Source organism: Diabrotica undecimpunctata, chromosome 9 (genome assembly GCF_040954645.1).
Source record: "Diabrotica undecimpunctata isolate CICGRU chromosome 9, icDiaUnde3, whole genome shotgun sequence".
NCBI classification, from domain to species: domain Eukaryota; kingdom Metazoa; phylum Arthropoda; class Insecta; order Coleoptera; family Chrysomelidae; genus Diabrotica; species Diabrotica undecimpunctata.
In genome coordinates, this window is record NC_092811.1 from 122,086,740 (window position 1) to 122,106,503 (window position 19,764).

Here is a 19,764-nt window from a genome sequence, read left to right on the forward strand (position 1 = left end):
GTAATTACATAATATGTATGAAGAGAATCGGTCAAATAATACTCACATGTTCTTCCCACAAATTTAATAACAATTTTATTTAGCGTATGAAATTTCGACACATCTATAATATTACAATAAACATTACAATAAAAGTTAAAATTGACTTGATATAAAAATACTTAAATCATCTCCAGTTTCGACTGGTCGACTCGATCATCGCAAACAGGAAGTCTTGTGAGCTGCCCTCGTAGGCTCGCTGGTGGCACTCCTTCGTTATATGCTTGATAGATTGGACCTCGCCGCAGCTGCATGACGGTGATGTCAGCTTGCTCCATTTGTGCAACATGTCTGCACATCGATCATGTTGAGTTCTGATGCGGTTAAGTGTGCACCAGGTCTTACGTGGTAGGTAAAATCCAGGAGGTGATGCAAGGTATGGTTGTATTTAGTTGAGCTGCCGACCATTCTTGGATCCATTTGGTGATCATATTAAACCCTGTGGCTGCGGCTGATTCTACAGTTTGTATTGGAGATTTTCTGGACCGTAGTCGACTTTTGGTTGCATCTTCTATATAATTATGAATCGGCAGCGCCGTGTTGCAAAAATCTTGTTATATTCTTTGGTAAGCAGATTGAGTCGGCGAAGATATTCCGTGATAGTGGAATGTCGCTCAGCACTGATAGCCAATGTGTTGGTGTAGATTTGATTACTCCAGCGATCATTCTCATGGTGTTATTTAGCTGGACATCTATCTTTTTAACGTGAGCACTGTTGATCCATGTTGGCGCGCAGTATTCAACTACGGAATAAACAAGAGCTAAGCTTGAAGACCTGAGTGTGGATGCCGATGCCCCCCATGTTGTGTCGCAGAGCTTCTGAATGATGTTATTTCTGGTTTTTAGGTTCTCGGAAACTGTACTTAAATGTTCTCTAAAGCTTAACGTTCTGTCCAAGGCCACGCCTAGATATTTTGAAAACTTATTGTGGTTGAGTCGTGTGTTATCAAAGTGGGTTCAACGTTAAGGGTTCTTGACGCCAGATTGTTGTTTAGGTGGAAGCAGGTTACTTCGGTCTTGGAGGCATTGGGGCGAAGTCTCCATTTTTAAAAGTAATTTCCCATAACCACTAGGTTTTCCGTAAGAATCTCTTCAGCTTGTTCTAGTGACTTTGTTTGTGTTAATAAAGCCCAGTCATCAGCATAGCCAAACTTTGTTGATATTGTTGTCGGCATGTCTGCGATGTAAAGGCTAAAAAGCTGTGGTGCAAGTACCGAACCTTGTGGCACACCATTTTTGAGTTTTCTGTGGGTGCTTACTTCGGATCCTATAGTTACTTAAATACTTTGTCGGTGAGCATATTTTCTATTAATCTAGCGGTGAATTTGCAAGGAATAGTGCGTAAGAGTTTATAAATAATTCCTTCTCGCCAGACGCTATCTAAAGCTGCTGACAGATTTATGAACGCAGCAGAACTGTTTAGTTTTCTTTGAAAGCCGGCTTCTATGTAAGTACAGAGAGATAATACCTGGTCTGTGCAACCTTTGTTTGGTCTAAAACCTGCTTTCTCAATTGATATAGCTTTGAGAATTGTGAGGCTTATTCTGTTAAAAATGAGTCTTTCGAGTAGTTTATACATTATAAACAGGTAGAGCAATTGGTTGATAGCTTTTTGATCAGCTGGTTTACCCAGTTTTAGTATTGCTATTACTTTTGAGTGTTGGAATTCCCGTGGGACTTTGCCGGTCTGAATTATGTTTGTGAAGAAATGTGATAGCCAGGTTTTTCTGTATTTTTCGTAATTGAGTATGAATTCGGTGCCGTCGAAACCTGGAGCTTTATCGGGGAAAATGTCTTTAAGACGATATCTATTTCTTCAATTGTGAAAGGGCGACAGTGTTCGGTTTCGATTGATTGCGATTTCAAGGTTTTTAAATGTTTCTTTATGTCTCGTTTGTGAGCTGTATCTCTGGTAGCTGTTGCTTTCGAAACAATATGAGAACCACTAAGTTTGGGTTTATACCTGCTTTCCGTTGTTAAAAGCTTTTACCATTTCCAAGTTTCCTTATTAGAGCCTAGGCTTTCCGACTTGATTTTTGAAAGTTTAGGTTTTTCACTGTCTCAGTCTATCTATCAGTTTTGCTGTCGTGTTGAATTCAGACTATGAATAAGTTCATCTGCGATCTGTTTCCAGTTTCAAGAAAGTTATGGTATAATATATCACTATTTTGACTTCATTCCGGGATATTACAAGTATTAATAACAATGATATATACAGATGCTATCATAAAATCTATGTCTTCTGTTAAATTCCAGCGATCTTGGTTCGAGCTTTATGAAATATTTATATCTTATGTGAAATATTTATATCTTGTGAATTACGAGACTCAACAAGTCAGAGAGGTTCTTTACAATAAAACTATTCGCAGATCTATTATCTATATAAAATCAAGTTAACTGTGATAGACAACATCCTGCATCGACCACAACTATACTTTAACCCAACTAAATGAAAAAAGAATGACTTGAGATAGACCAAATGATCTATTATTCGTGGACTTGACGAAAGCTTATGATACAATACCCCTATGTAGACTCTGGCAAGTACTGGAAAGCTCGTCTATTAATATTACACTTGTGAAAGCAATACTACGTTTCTGCAACGATCTCCGATCAAAAATAAAGATTTATAACCAGGTCTCCGAGAATTTTAGGGTAAATAAAGTACTAATATTGTTCGGAAGCTATTTAGTGGTATTTTCTTTTTATTGATTTCCTCTTTTAATATGAGTAACCAGATCCTTCTGCGACGCAATTGGTCTCATTTGGCATAATTAGACCCGTTTCTTTGATTTTTCTCCTTTTAACATCTGTTTCTTTTAGGACTATAGTTGAATCATTGAACCTAGGTTCATTTTCCCATGCGCGTTTACATGTTTAAGATCTATCAAATTCTTTATGTTTTAATATAAGATTTATGTTCACTTATTGTAACATTTAATGGTTTAGATGTTTCACCTGAATAAAAATGATCGTATTCACAAGGTATTTTATACATACAATTCTTTGTTCGTTCTTGTTTATTGTTATGTTTAGTTTTAGATAAAATAGATCTTAATATGGTTGTGGTTTTGAATGTTGTTGAATTTATTTCCTATCTTTTTAAATTTTTCTGATTATTCTTTTATGTATGGTATTGTTATTTTCCTCGTATTATTCCTTGTGGATATTGTAGGATCTCGTTCTAAGTCGGATCCCGTGTTCTGTCCCATTTGGTCTTTTCAAACGATGTTTCAAACACTAAAATCTACCTAAGTGAAGAAGAAGGAGATCATGTAATTCTTCCTTTGTTTCGTAATCCATTGATTTAAACCCTTTGATTCCTTGATCGGCACATTCAGTGTCATATTGCCTAACCTAATAATTTCATTTCGTATCCCAACCTTTCGCGATATTTTATAAATTTGCTTCCTATTTAGGCGAGCGGTTTACCCCTCAAAAGACGATTAGAAACAGAATATACCGACTAAAATTCTTTTTGCATTTCTAATGCACCAAACCTTTTTTATTCGATTCTATATATTTTTCCAAGATGAAATGTATTTTTTTTTAATTTTTACAAGTGGGCCGGCAATTGTTATTAACAAATAACTTATACAAAAAAGCAATTTCACCGAATTGCTTCGGAATCAATTTTTTTAGGTGTATCTCATCAAAATAAACACTTTTTCTCTCTTAATAATTTTTCAAAAAATGCTTCCTTTTTGAGTTATTTGCATTTTTTTGTTAAAAAAATGCCTTAATTAGTGATTTTTGGGATTTTTTTTCTAAAAGCTACTAAATTAATTGCAATTCTACAAATAGCTTTATAATCTTTAAACCGTCGAGTACAAGTTAGAATATTTTGACAAGGATATTTTTTTTCTATCCTGCTAAAAACGTGGACCCAAATATTTCGAATATGCCTTTCGAGCAGTCTACCGCTAAGTGTGTACAGCGGTTGCGGCGATACAGGCGTGCGGCGCGTAGAAATATTTGGTTAAATTTAAAAAATTAATTCAATACAAATATTACGTACAATTTATTAAAAAAAAGATATTTCTAATTATTTTTATATAGACATATTATAAATAAAACAATTAAAATTAATTTTTTACAATGCTATAATAATGTAATTTTTTTAGGCATACTCGAAATATTTGGGTCCACGTTTTTAGCGAGATAGAAACCATTTATCCTTGTCAAAATATTCTAACTTGTACTCGACGGTTTAAAGATTATAAAGCTATTTGTAAAATTGCAATTCATTTAGTAGTTTTTTAGAAAAAAAATCCCAAAAATCACTAATTACGGCATTTTTTCAACAAAAAAATGCAAACAACTCGAAAAGGAAGCATTTTTCGAAAAATTATCAAGAGAGAAAAAGTGTTTATTTTGATGAGATACACCTAAAAAAATTGATTCTGAAACAATTCGGTGAAATTGCTTTTTTGTATAAGTTATTTGTTAATAACAATTGCCGGCCCACTTGTAAAAATTAAAAAAAAATACATTTCATCTTGGAAAAATATATAGAATCGAATAAAAAAGGTTTGGTGCATTAGAAATGCAAAAAGAATTTTAGTCGGTTGATGCTATGCTTATAGGGGTAAACCGCTCGCCTAATTCACTCAATCGCTAATTGTTTAAAATTTATAAAACACGCCTATTGTACCTTTTTTTGTAAATAACGTCTTTTCTTCCGTAATATATCGTGTGTGTTCATTTTTGTTCTGGTAGTTTTAAGGATTTTAATGTCATCTACGATGCTAATTGCGTGATAGCTTTTGAAAATAAACTTTATAATTAATTTAAAACTGTGAAAATAACAAAGACATCTTAAATATACTGTTTAATTGTTGCACAATCAAGTTTATTTATGCAGTAATTAATCAGTCCTGTAATTAAAAGTTTCAATACAACAACAACACCTTCCTCTGTGTACAATAGCGAATTAATCGAGATTTTGATCTCTCCACAATTACCAATTCCTAGCCTTCGATTTCTTTCGTACGCCAATTGAACGGGTATTAAAAAATGTAATTACACTTTTATTAATTGCAGACTTATTATGGCATTTTACTACTGACCTAAAAAGAAATTGTTAAGAACAAAGGAGTTGTAATTGTCTTGCTTACCAGATGGATCTGATGATAGTTATTAAAATGAAATTATGGTTGAAGGGTAATAAGATGGACGCTTAGACTTTTACTTGCTTTGTATTGTTGACGATGGTTTAGATTGACTTTCACTTCAATTACAAAAAATTTTAAAGTGTTTAAAAAGCCAAATATTTATAAAAATTTTTATGTAATCACTATTAAATACTTTGACTAAAGAAAGGTTAGTCAACAGAGAAACTATTCGAGGAGAAATAGATGGATGAACGCCTGGACTTGACTACTTGATTTTTAAACGTAAGTTACAGGTCATGTTTACTTCTCCTATTAAGATATTTTCCGGTAATTTTGCAGCGCATCAAGTGGGTGTGCCGATTGTAAGATTTTATAGTTTTGTAACGAAAAAGCTAACAAAAGTATGAGAATAAAAAGCTGATCGTTCCCCAAGACTTAACGAAAACCACGTTGCTCAAGTTAGAAGCTTTATTGGGGGTGGGTAAGGATATAGATGGTAGAAAAGTACAGATTAAAGCCAGATAGGTAAACTATAGATAATAATTAGAGAACAGTTTGACAAAAGAAAAACAAGAAACACTGAATATAGCTAAACTACAAAACAAAATGGGCGCCAATGAGTTTTAACCAGAAACTCATGAAGGATCTCAAGATTAAATAAACTAAACATTATATTAACATTTTTCTTAAAGACATCAAAGAAAACATATCAAAGAATTATCAACAAAAATCGTAAAAATTGACATATTTTCCATAAGCTGTAAAAAGGATATATTTTAAATAAGATGCCTACTTTAAAAGATTTATATCATCTCTTAAACTATTATTATTTAAATAAAAAATAATATAACATAAAAAAATAAACCTACTTGCCCGCACAACACACAAGCTAGAAGAAATGTATACCACCTTGTCAAATGAGGAGAAAACTAAGATAATGGCATTAACACCCAACAATAGAGCCAGAAACATCGGCCACCAATTCACGGTTGATAACTCTTTTGAAGTGGTGGACAAATTCACATACTTAGGCTCCCTGATCACCAAGGAGAACGTCATGACGAAAGAAATCAAACGAAGAATAATCCTAGCAAACAAACGCTATTTTGGACTGAGTAGACATATGAGAAGCAGAAACTTAAGCCAAAAAACAAAAATAACCATATACAAACCCTTATACAACCAGTGTTGACATATGCGTCGAAGACATGAACCTTTTCCAAGGCAGATGGTATATGGTGATGGTGGTGATGAATATTCGGTGGCATCTGTGAAAATGGTGTTTGGAGAAGGAGGTACAACTACGAGATATATCACAGATATAAACATATATTTGGTGGTAAAGACGTAGTATCCTTTATAAAAATAGGAAGACTAAGATAAGCAGGACATCTGGCAAGATCACAGCAGAACAACCCTCCTAGAAGAATCCTTGTGTCACAACCCGTGGGAAGTAGAAGTAGGGGTAGGCCAAAACCTACACCACATCTACACCATTCCTCAGGTGGAGGGATGGTGTAGATGAGGATGGTAGACAAATAGGCGCAGCAAACTGGCAACAGTTGGCAATGGATAGAACTGACTGGCGTAATAGACTTGGAAAGGTCGAGGCTCTTTTATAGGGCTTCAGCACCAATGATGATGATGATGATGATAACATAAATTATCAAAATAAAATATTTATGCACTCACTTAAAAGGTTGATGGCATTCGAAGAAAGGGCCAAAGTTTAGTGCTCTCAAAAATTTCTTCATACCTCGTCGGCAAATCATATGTTGGTATGAAGTGTATTGCCCTCTCGGCATAAATCAGATACTAGAAAAGATCTGGGAGTGCGTAACGGCATTACGAGTGAATTGCCAGTGGAACTCTATAAATTTACGAAAAAAAGGAACTCTTAAAAATGAAATTAATTAACAAAGCAAAGGATGAACTTTCCATATAATATGTAAGTAAACAAAACTTTAAACAACGAAAATAGCAACGTCTGAGTGCATATTGATATTCAAGTAACAACTGGCAAATAAGAACGAAATTGGATATTGGTTTTTTTTATAAGTTAGCCCAGAGCTAATTAGTTTTTGGGGAGGGAAAGTGTCGTTTTGTTCAAAATATTTGTTCTCCTGAGAAAATAATAACACTTTAACAAAATTATAGGCTAAAACCAATAAAATTCTAAGAGTGATCATGCAAAATATAGAATACTGTAACCCCAAACATAATTTATTACGGTAAGGGAACTTTTAAGTACATACACTTGACATATATTCGAAGCGATAAAAATAATAATATCTAGACTGAATTAACTGAAAATACAGTCTCATTAAAATTTTTAAATTAAGAAAAATTAACAGTTTTGACAAGTGCACCAATAGGTGATAATAAGAATTTTGGTATACTTTATTTGTATGCACAAATTGGGGACTGTCGATAAATATCGATAAAACTAAACACATGGTGACCAGTAAAGTGGATATCGGCGCAACCCAACTGATATTAAACTAACAACCGCTGCAGAGAGTTCAGAGATTCAAATACCTTGGATGTTGGATTACCCAAAATCTAGATCCATCCTTCGAAATTCGATGTAGAATTGAACAGGCAAGAAACTCATTTCAAAAATTCAAGCCTCTATTATCCAATAACTCATTAAATTTGGAAATCCGTGAAAAGTTTACAAGATGTTACGTGTGGTCTGTACTTTTGTATGGATGTGAAACTTGGACTTTAAACGCCGATATTATGAATAAAATCGAGGCGTTTGAGATGTGGTTGTATCGATGGAGACTAAAAATTCCATGGACTAGCAGAACTAGAAACGAAGAAGTTCTTCGAAGAATGGGACATCAACGAACTCTATTAAATATTATTAAGAGGCGTAAACTAGAATATCTTGGACATATAATCAGAGGACCAAGATATGATTCCTTCGGCTAATTCTCAACGGTAAAATCGAAGGAAAGAAATGGATAGGACGGAAGAAACTCTCTTGGTTGAGGAATTTGCGGCAGTGGACAGGTTTGACAGCGGACCAATTGCTACACGTAGCGCAAGACCGAGATCAGTATAAAAATATTATAAGCATGGTAGTCGTCGACGTTCCGTAGGGATATGGCACTCTAAGAAGAAGATTTGTATGCAACTGGCAGCTCATTGCAAGTGTAAATCTTCGCTAATCTGCAAAAAGCAGGTAAATTGGTCAAATTAAAATCACTAAAAATAATACCCATTTCTATTGGAATGTGGTTTTAGATATTATTTTTCAAAGAGTCCACCCAGTTCACATAGAAATATCAATACAAACCCATGGATTATATACGTAACAGGTATGAAAATCATGGGTCAGTGTTGGAGAAAAGTATACGTTAAAAAAAAATTAATGTTACAAAACTTAATGATTTACTTTCTAACGTTTCTGCTGCTCTTCTCGCTAGTGAAAACTGTGTAGTTATTCATATTTCGACGAGCTACCCCAGATTAAAAAAGGGGCTTTTAGCTGCAGTGGAAGCCGAGATAATGTAAATTTTTCGTACGTATTTCAATCTAAAGTTCCGACCTCGAAAAAAACACGGAGCTGAAATAGTTATCCCCTCCACTTTCTTATGTGGATCTTTCAAAAGTACCTTCATTTCGAAGGGCTGTAAGTTTCGAAAAATTAGATGAATTTTATAGCTATAAGTTTCAATATAAAGTTTAGATTTTCATTCAAAATTTGTGCAAATTTTACTTCTTAATGTTTATAAACAATGAAGATGTGATTTTTTTAAAAATAGTCCCTAACTTTGTTCCTATTGGTCATGGAAGGTTTTTTTTTAAATGTGAGTTTTTTTACCAGCTATCCAATGGTTGTACATACAAGTCTGTAGCTTGAAAAAATATAGAAGTTAATTGTTTATAAGTAAAAAACATAGCCCTTTTTCAAACGTTTATTTTGTAAATAATTTCGATGAAAACGCAATATGCATTTAACTTCTGAGATAGTTTAAGTCTTAAAGAATCCTATGAAATTTGCTAAATGTGTCTAGCATCATTAATAGAGCAAGTTCAATAGTTTAAATATTTAGCCTCAGGGATAAATAAATTAAAAAGCTTTTAAACTATTTGACCGATCAGGGGGAAATTTCGCACAAATGTAAAAGACGGTAATTCCTCGATGTTCAAATGTATTAATAACATTTTATTTTGTTAATAAAAAAATTAATAAAATTTATAAATTAGTGCAAAAAAACTGCTTTTTTGCAAATATCTCCGTAAATTATTTATCAATTTTAGTTTAAAAAACGGGAAAATAAAGATATTCTTGATATAAAAAATGATATAAATATTGTTTATGTAAAATATAAGGGAAAAAACTTATGGACAAAAAATCAAATTGTGACCATAAATTATTGTTTAAAAAAACGCAATGTAAAAATACGAGTACTTTTTCATCTATTCATCATATAGTAACCCCCGCCTATGTCTTAAAAGCTTCAGATATCTGCGAAAAAGTACCTTCATTTCGAAGGGCTGTAAGTCTCGAAAAATTAGATGATTTTTATAGCTATAAGTTTCAATATAAAGTTTAGATTTTCATTCAAAATTTGTGCAAATTTTACTTCTTAATGTTTTTAACAATGAAGATATGATTTTTTAAAAAATAGTCCCTAACTTGGTTCCTATTGGTCATAGAAGATTTTTTTTTAATTGTGAGTTTTTTACCAGCTATCCAATGGTAGTACATACAAGTCTGTAGCTTGAAAAAATATAGAAGTTAATTGTTTATAAGTAAAAAACATAGCCCTTTTTCAAACGTTTATTTTGTAAATAATTTCGATGAAAACGCAATATGCATTTAACTTCTGAGATAGTTTAAGTCTTAAAGAATCCTATGAAATTTGCTAAATGTGTCTAGCATCATTAATAGAGCAAGTTCAATAGTTTAAATATTTAGCCTCAGGGATAAATAAATTAAACAGCTTTTAAACTATTTGACCGATCAGGGGGAAATTTCGCACAAATGTAAAAGACGGTAATTCATCGATGTTCAAATGTATTAATAACATTTTATTTTGTTAATAAAAAAATTAATAAAACTTATAAATCAGTGCAAAAAAACTGCTTTTTGCAAATATCTCCGTAAATTATTTGTCAATTTTAATTTAAAAAACGGGAAAACAAAGATATTCGTGATGTTCTTGAAAATTGATATAAATATTGTGTATGTAAAATATAAGAGAAAAAACGTATAGACAAAAAAATCAAATTGTGACCATAAATTATTGTTTAAAAAAAAACGCAAGGTAAAAACACGAGTACTTTTTTATCTATTCGTCATCTAGTAACCCCCACCTATGTCTTAAAAGCTTCAGATATCTGCGAAAAATTTTGCCGTGAAATCGATGATTTTTGCATAACCAGACTGGGCTAATATTAAAATCACCAACTAACACACAACGATAGTTTGCACTATCGTGCAAAAAATTGAGCATCAGAACTGGATGGTGAATTGTATAAACACCCCACCAATTAAAGCATGGATTTAAAATCAACTTTTATTACTTTACACCAATAATTATAAGTAAATATTTCATTTAATCGACGGATGCAACGATGATTGAACAAAAGTTACGCAATTAATAATTTAAATATTCACAAATAGAAAGAAGCAACGGCATATACGTACTTATGCGACTAACGGTCCGCCGTAAATTTCTATTAAATGATTCTATCAAAGCCGACAAGCAGAATTCTATTATTTATTGACGGAATTTTTTATTCCTGCACGTAAAGTATGCCATGGAACGTGCTGACTGCGACCGCAGAATGCAAAATCAACTGTACAGATTAATTCGTGGCGGTTATGGCCATTAGATTGGATATTATATCAAGCGGAAACGCTACAAACATCAGGTAAAACAGATCGATTTATAGACTTTTAATTTCGTTTTTTAAATAGTACATCAAATATTATGTAAAAACCAGTTATTTTATCCTGCTTTGGTACTGTTGAAACTAAATTATTTTCAATGTAAACTAAAATCACAGACAATAAAGATAAAGATGAATAGGAAGACGTAAATATTTTCAATTGAAAATGCAGACAGACTTTAAACGACTAACAGAGCAAGGCTCAGGTAAATTTGATAAAATATGCAAATAAATGCCCGAAGTTTTAAAAAATGCTATTTTACGAATTTAAAAAAAAATGCATTAAAATGTAAGTAGCATATTATCTGTCCTTTAGTCATCAGCTATCCCTTATATAAGTTGTAGAACCTTCAGAAACCTGTATAAAATTTTTACGTAAAATCGATGATTTTTTCGCACAGACTGGGGTACTGACCACGATTACATATATGCTTCTTCTTCTTTTTCCTTCTTGTACGTAGGCTTTAAAACCTGTTTCTTCTTCAATATTAGCCTCCTAAATTGTTTAAATTATCACACCATCTTTTTCTTGGTCTGCCAATACTTCTTCGTCCATTTGGTGACTTATCTCGTGCTATTAGTACTATTCTATCCTCTGCCAGTCTACTAATGTGTTCGTTCCACTCCTGTTTCCGTTTTGTCACCCATCCATTTATGTCTTCTACATTGCATGCTCTTCTTATGTTTTCCTTTCTCTCCCTATCCAACAGACTTCTCCCTGATATTCGTCGGAGTATTTTCATCTCTGTTGTTTCTAGTAGTCGTCTCGTTTTAGATATGTCAGGTCTTCTCTCCGCCGTGTATGTTAATATAGTTCTAATTGCTACTTTATAGATTCTTGTTTTCATGTCTTGTCTTAGGTGTTTGTTCTTCCAGATTGTGTCATTAAGAGAGCATGCCGCTTTACTTGCTTTTAAGCTTTGTTCTCGTACTTCTTCTTTAACATCTCCGTAACTAGTTATATCTATTCCCAGATATCTAAACCTTGGTTCCTGCCTTATTATTTTCCCAACAATTTCGATTTTTCATCGTAGTGGGTATTTAGATGTTTGGTTTTTTCTGCTGATATTTTCATATTTTATTTCTTGGCTGTTGTATTGAAAATATGTGTTAATCTTTGGAACTCGTCTTCTGTCTCGGCGATTAATGCGGCGTCGTCTGCATAACATAATATTTTAAATTCTTTTTTCCCCATTTTGTAACCATGACCTTTACGTACTGCTTGTATTATTCCATCCATTATTATTGTTGGAAAACCAACTAATTCTTTACTACTTAAATTTAATCTAACGCCGCCTCTGTAGTGTAAATATCAAATCTATTAGTAAAAGAAGACCAGACGATAGTCAGCATTTTTGACACCTCTTCTGCCCGCACACCTCTCGTCCCTTTGCCCCCTCTAGTAATAAAAAGTCAGTCTAATTAAGTTTGTCAATCACACAAGTCGCAAAAGTTTCTCTCTCTCTCTCTCTCTCACCCCGTGCCACACAAGGGCAAATAAGTTAAGTTTTAGTTTAGTGATAAGTGTTTAAGTTGTTTAGCGTAAACTAAAGATTTGTGGAAGCAAATAAACGGCTAAGAAAAGTGTTGCGTATAATTTTCACCCCCACAAGAGGTATAAAACGAATCAGCTACCTATTCCAACAAAATCCTGTAACAACACTAGACAGGTCGCCACGAGGGTTTGGTGCGCTACGGGCACGGTGGAAATAACCCCATCGTTTCCCTTTATGGTCCTTCGACCGGATCTCTTGTGGAAAGTGAATTTAAGAAAAAAGAAAAAATTAAAATTCAAGCCTAAAAGCCGGTGACGCCACATCACGAGATCCTCTCTCCCTCTCTCTCTACGCAGCACATGGTACATGGTTGGTATACATTTCAAGTTTCGTATACACTCTGATTGTCGAATCACCGAGCAATCAACAAGGTATCTACACTCTATTGCTCTCATACACACAAGATAAGCGGATCTCTCTCTCTTACGCTTCACTCTCGACGACACGAACACAGCCACGGAGTCCACAACAGGTGTGAAGTTGTTGACAGTTGTGTTGTGTTTTGGTTTGTTTTGTTTTGTTTATTAAAAGTTAGACTCTAGAAATTTGTAATTTTACATATTAGTAAATTAAACTCATAAAAGGATTTAAAAACTGATTCAAAATAGTAATTTATATGTTATATAATTTGTTATAGTTGTGATCTGTGTGTATATATGGGTTTATATATTATATAAATATATAAATTTGTATATTATACTCTATATCTATAAGAATTATATCAATCTCTTTTAAAAATGGCTTTGGACACATTAAAAACTGAAAGAAAAGTATTAAAAGCAGGTATTACTAGAATTTTCAATTGGTTTAACATTAACCAAGACTCAGAACTTGATATTTTGCACTTTGAAAATAGGGAAAGGCAACTGAGATCCTATTTTCAACAGTATGAAGTAATTCAACATCAGATCGAATGTTCTGAAGATGCTGATATTGAATCTTCAGATAGGGATGATGTAGAATGTAAATATTTTAATGCTCTGGCAGGGATTCAAAGAAAAATTAAAGATATTAATGAAATTGCAAGTAATGTAGATTCTCTCAATATTTCAAAAGGTCATGGCTCTAGACATTCAATAAGACTGCCAGAGATAACAATGAAAGTTTTCACAGGTGAATTTTCAGATTGGAACTCTTTTATTCAACTGTTTAGTACTCTAGTAATTGAAAACCCTGATTTAAATGATTTACAAAGGCTAATATATTTAAAAACTCATGTCAGTGGTGAACCTCTGGAATTAATTAAAAGTTTGGAAGTTATTGACACTAACTTCCATATTGCTCTAAACACTTTAAAAGAACGGTATGATAATAAAGCACGTATTGTTAGTAGTTTAATTAAAAAGTTATTGAAAATTCCATCTCTAGTTAAATGCTCACCACAATCACTTAGAAACTTTTTGACTAATATAAAGCAAACTATGCAGTCTCTCAGTAATATGCAGATTCCAGTTCAGCATTGGGATCTTATTTTAATTGAATTAATTTTAGAAAAGGTAGATTTTAACTCTCATAAGGCATTTGAGTATGAACTTGGTTCCAAGGAAATACCTACATTAGCACAGCTCTTTACATTTTTAGAAAAAAGATGTGAAATCCTTGAGAAACTGCATAGCTCTAATACTCAGACTCAAAAATCTAATTCTAGTAGTTATGCACGTGTGACACATCTCTCTAATATTGAAAATAAAACAAATAATTTAAGATGCTTGTTTTGTTCTCAAAATCATAAAATTTATAATTGTAATGGTTTTAAAAGCTCATCTCTCCAGGAAAAACTGAAGTTTGTAAACACAAGGCGATTGTGTAGAAATTGTTTGGGAACAAGGCACTTTACTGCAAATTGTGGTTCGCAGTCAACTTGTTCTATCTGTCATGGAAGACATCACTCACTCCTTCATAAAGACAATCATGTACAGTACTCAACTGCTACACAAAGATCTCTTCCTCCAGAAGCTCACATTATCAGAAATGATAACAACTCTCTTAACGGAAACAACTCTCAACATTCTCGGTCTAATAATAGCACTAATAAAGACATTACTAGGCCCAATAATCTACATGTCTTTCAACATAATACACCCTTTAATCAACCAGATACCTCATCTCATGATACTCAACACGCTCAATCAGGTATTCAAGCTCACTCTCATTCTCACAGCTTTGATTCACAAGATGTAACTCAGTCATTCTCTGCACTCTCGCTCACAAATGAAGTAATATTGGCTACAGCTCTTGTTACACTAGTGGACAAAGATAAAAATTTAGTACATGCTCGTGCTCTTCTTGATAATGGCAGCCAGACAAGTTTTATAACCCAAGAATTGGTAAATAGGCTAGGTCTTCCTTCTTATAATAGATTACTTAAAATTTCTACCTTATCTCAATCTTGTTCCACCTCAAACAAGATGATAGACCTCATTATCTATCCCTTTAGAACAACACACAATGGATTTAATGTATCTTGTGCTGTACTGCCAACTATAACATGTAAATTGCCACAGGTAAAGATAAGTAGGTCTCACTTAAGTATACCTCATGATATAAACCTTGCAGATCATTCATTCTCAGTACCTGGTAAAATTGATATGTTGTTGGGCAATGACATATATTGTGATCTGTTAACAGATGGAATAATAAAACTTGGAAATGGCCCTATACTGCAAAATACACATCTTGGATATATTTTCCAAGGAAGACTACCGTCACAGTCAATTCCCAACTATCCCTTACACATCTCAGATAATAACAAAAGTTCTTGTTTTTCAACTCAGGTCTCTCTTTGTATCAATTCTGTGAATAACACTGAACCTCTAGATGCACTCATTCAAAGATTTTGGGAGGTTGAAGAACTCCCTGAAAGTCCCATGCTCAGTCAGGATGATGAACTTGCTGAACATATCTTTAAAACCACTACAAAGTTATTACCCGAAGGTAGGTTTCAAGTGGATCTGCCACTACGCTCTTCAGCAGAGCCTAAAAGACTAGGCAACTCCTTTTATTCTGCAAAACAGAGGTTCCACAATCTAGAAAGGAAACTTGTGAAGGATAACACAGTTTATACCCAGTATAAGGACTTCATACAAGAATATCTCTCTCTTGGTCATGCAAAGGTGGTACCCCTCACACTCACAAACCCAATGTCAGATAATAAATACTTTATCCCACACCATTGTATTATTCGTGAGGAAAAGCTCACAAATAAATTACGTGTTGTGTTTGATTGTTCCATGAAAACAAGCTCCGGTGTCTCACTCAATGATATTATGTTGAAGGGGTATAAAACTCAACCAGAACTAATTGATACTCTCATAAATTTTAGAACATTTTTATATGTTTTTACCTCTGATCTCAGGCACATGTACAGGCAAATTCTCATAAACCCCACTCAAAGATATCTCCTAAATATTCTCTGGCGAAACTCCCCTCAAGATGAGTTGCAATGCATCCAGTTGAATACTGTAACATATGGTACTAACTGTGGCAACTTTCTTAGCTGTAGATGTCTATTAGAGTTAGCTCGCACTCATCAAGAATCGTATCCTCTTGCAAGTGATGCTATCCTCAATGCATGCTATGTGGATGACATGTTGTATGGTGCTGATGACCCAACAAATCTCTTAAAGGCTTATTTTGAAATCACAGAATTATTGAACAAGGTAGGAATATCAGTACACAAATGGTGTTCTAACTCTCAAACATTTTTGGAAAATGTCTCCTCTCGTTCTCATGATTCAAATTATGTTATAGCTCCAGAAAATGGTAATAGCAAGGTATTAGGACTCTACTGGAATGCCAATTCAGATGTATTCTTAATTTCTGTACCCCGGTTCTCACAAGAATCACTCATTAAAACCACCTATACTAAAAGAGAAGTTCTTTCGCTGATAGCTCAAATTTTTGACCCTGAAGGTCTCGTTGCTCCGGTAGTAATTATTGCAAAATTAATAATGAGAAAAATTTGGCTTGCAAAAATTGATTGGGATGACCATCTTAGCTCTGAAATTTTGAAAGAATGGCTCAAATTCATTCAAGGTCTATCATGCTTGCAGTCACTCAAAATTCCTAGATGTTTTTTCAAAAATAAAAATATTAGAAAAATTGAAATTCATGGCTTCTCAGATGCTAGCATACATGCATATGCTGCATGTGTATACATTCGTGTTATTTATGACTCCAACACTTTCTCTTGTGCTCTTATCGCCTCTAAAAGCAGGGTGGCTCCACTCAAAATTGTCAGCCTTCCCAGACTCGAACTCATGGGTGCTGTTATATGCTCAAAACTCACCCAACGAATTGTTAGTACCCTCAAAATCAGAATCCCACAGATTGATTCTATAAATTTGTGGAGTGACTCAGAGATTGTTCTCGCTTGGTTAAAATCACCTCCTTCACGGTGGACTCCCTTTGTTGCCAATAGAGTTGCAACAATACAACAAAACTCAGAATTTATCTGGAGGTATGTTAAATCCAAGGAAAATCCTGCAGATATTCTGTCTCGAGGTATATCACCATTAGAACTTCCGAACAGTGCACTCTGGTTTAATGGTCCACATTTTCTATCCCAAATTGATTTAGATCTTACCCTCTTCAACTCAAAAAACAAAATTAATCACGTTCCAGAGGAAAGAAAATCTCAGATTGTACATCATGCTCAAGTCTCTTCCTCGTTCCTAGATGAACTCATTCGACCATTCTCTTCATTTACAAATCTACAAAGAGTGATCGCTTATTGCTTAAGATTTGCTCATAATACCAGGAAACCATCAGAAAAATTCTCAAACAATCTTTCTGTAAGTGAACTCAAATCAGCTGAACTCAAAATTGTCAAACTCATACAAGATGACTCGTTTTCACAAGAAATTTCCCTTCTCAAAACTAAAAGGCCAATTACAAATAAATCCCTTTTGTCCATGAACCCTTTTCTGGATGAACATGAAATGTTGAGAGTTGGTGAAAGGTTAAAATATGCCTCTGTACCATTTGACCAAAAGTATCCTCTTCTCTTGCCTTCTAAGAATCGACTAGTGAAACTCATGCTAAGAAGGGAGCATATCAGATTGTGTCATGCTGGTCCGCAATGTACACTCTCCAACTTCAGACTAAAATATTGGCCTCTTGATGCTCTGCGGGAGATCAAAAGAATTATTAACAGTTGTAAAATATGCTTTCGTTTTAAGGCTCAAACAGCATCTCAACTGATGGCAGACTTGCCAAGAGAACGTCTAGTGTGTTCGCAAGCATTTACAAATGTTGGAACAGACCTAGGTGGACCATACAATCTCAAAACTTCCAAACTTCGTAAGGCTCCTATAACCAAATGTTATATTGTTGTATTTATCTGTATGGTCACTCGAGCATGCCATCTGGAACTTGTCTCCAATCTCACCACAGAATCATTTGTGCTCACCCTCAAGCGTTTTATCAGTAGACGTGGCAATCCCTCTGTCATATTTTCTGATAATGCAACCAACTTTCTTGGCTCCAAAAATCAATTGAAAGAATTTGCACAATTCTTGCGGAACCAAGATACTCAAAATTCAATAAAGAATTTTCTCACTTCTTCTGAGATTACATGGAAATTTATACCTCCTCACTCTCCACATCATGGTGGGATATGGGAAAGTGCAATAAAAAGTGCAAAGTACCATCTCCACAGGCTCATTGGCAATCTAACACTCACTTTTGAAGAATTCTCCACTGTATTAGCCCAGATAGAGGCTGTTCTCAATTCTCGCCCCCTCTGTGCCATGTCCAATCAGCCTGGTGATCTCTCTGTACTCACCCCTGGTCACTTTCTAATAGGCAAACCACTCACCTCTTTCCCGGAGTCCGATGTAAGTGAAATTTCCTCCTCTAGACTAAATCTCTTGAATAGGTTGCAAAACCGTCCCAAATGGCTCACGTCAAATAAAGATATTAAGGTAAATGATCTTGTCTTGTTGAAGGAAGATAATACACCTCCCTTATATTGGCCACTTGCCAGAGTGATTGAGGTCTTCCATGGCAATAATGGCAAGGTTCGTGTTGTTAATATCAGAACGAAGGATGGAACTTTCACACGTCCTATCACAAAATTGTGTCCATTGCCAGAAGAGTATTCTGTGTAAATATTAGGTAAATGTTACAGTGTATTGTAAAATGTGTTGATTAGTTACTAAGTATAATATTTTTAGGAAATCAGTAAAATTACTCATGTTTTCTATGTTTAGTTGATAGTTTATTGTTAAGTGTGCTCTAGAATTAGTAATAGAGTAGAATTCATCTTCTTTTAATCTAGTAACTTTGCTCTTGTTGTTTTCTCTTGTTATGTCGTTAATTATTTTATTATTTGAAGCAATGCTTCAAGGCCCGGGAGTATGTTGGAAAACCAACTAATTCTTTACTACTTAAATTTAATCTAACGCCGCCTCTGTAGTGTAAATATCAAATCTATTAGTAAAAGAAGACCAGACGATAGTCAGCATTTTTGACACCTCTTCTGCCCGCACACCTCTCGTCCCTTTGCCCCCTCTAGTAATAAAAAGTCAGTCTAATTAAGTTTGTCAATCACACAAGTCGCAAAAGTTTCTCTCTCTCTCTCTCTCTCACCCCGTGCCACACAAGGGCAAATAAGTTAAGTTTTAGTTTAGTGATAAGTGTTTAAGTTGTTTAGCGTAAACTAAAGATTTGTGGAAGCAAATAAACGGCTAAGAAAAGTGTTGCGTATAATTTTCACCCCCACAAGAGGTATAAAACGAATCAGCTACCTATTCCAACAAAATCCTGTAACAACACTAGACAGGTCGCCACGAGGGTTTGGTGCGCTACGGGCACGGTGGAAATAACCCCATCGTTTCCCTTTAATTATATTAAAGAGAAGTGGACTTAACGAGTCACCCTGTCTGACTCCGGTTTGTACTGGTATACACTGTGTTAGTTTTCCATTTATCTTTGCCTGTATTCGATTATGGAAGAAGATGTTTTCGATGGTTTGTATAATATTAATTGGTATGTTTCTTTTATACAGTAGGTGTAAGACGTCTTTGACTTGGACTAATTTTTCTATTAGTGACTATAAAATCAATCATAGATTTGTGCTCCCTGGAGTTTTTAAATGTATATTTATACTGGAGCTTTTGGTCGAAGAATGTATTACTGATTCT

The 19,764-nt window shown here is 34.2% G+C and overlaps 2 protein-coding genes across 7 annotated transcripts in view; both read left to right on the forward strand.

The window, feature by feature from the left end:
• Positions 1–19,764, forward strand: part of PDZ-GEF (PDZ domain-containing guanine nucleotide exchange factor) — a 726,227-nt gene that overhangs the window by 190,460 nt on the left and 516,003 nt on the right. The gene's annotated exons all lie outside the window — the stretch shown is intronic.
• LOC140451303 (uncharacterized) lies at positions 13,357–18,729 on the forward strand. The gene has a single exon (XM_072545050.1). The coding sequence runs from the start codon at positions 13,357–13,359 to the stop codon at positions 18,727–18,729; it is 5,373 nt and encodes a 1,790-aa protein (XP_072401151.1).

Excerpts from the sequence above, each read along its gene's own strand:
- LOC140451303 (XM_072545050.1), top strand. The coding sequence starts at position 13,357 with ATGGCTTTGGACACATTAAAAACTGAAAGAAAAGTATTAAAAGCAGGT.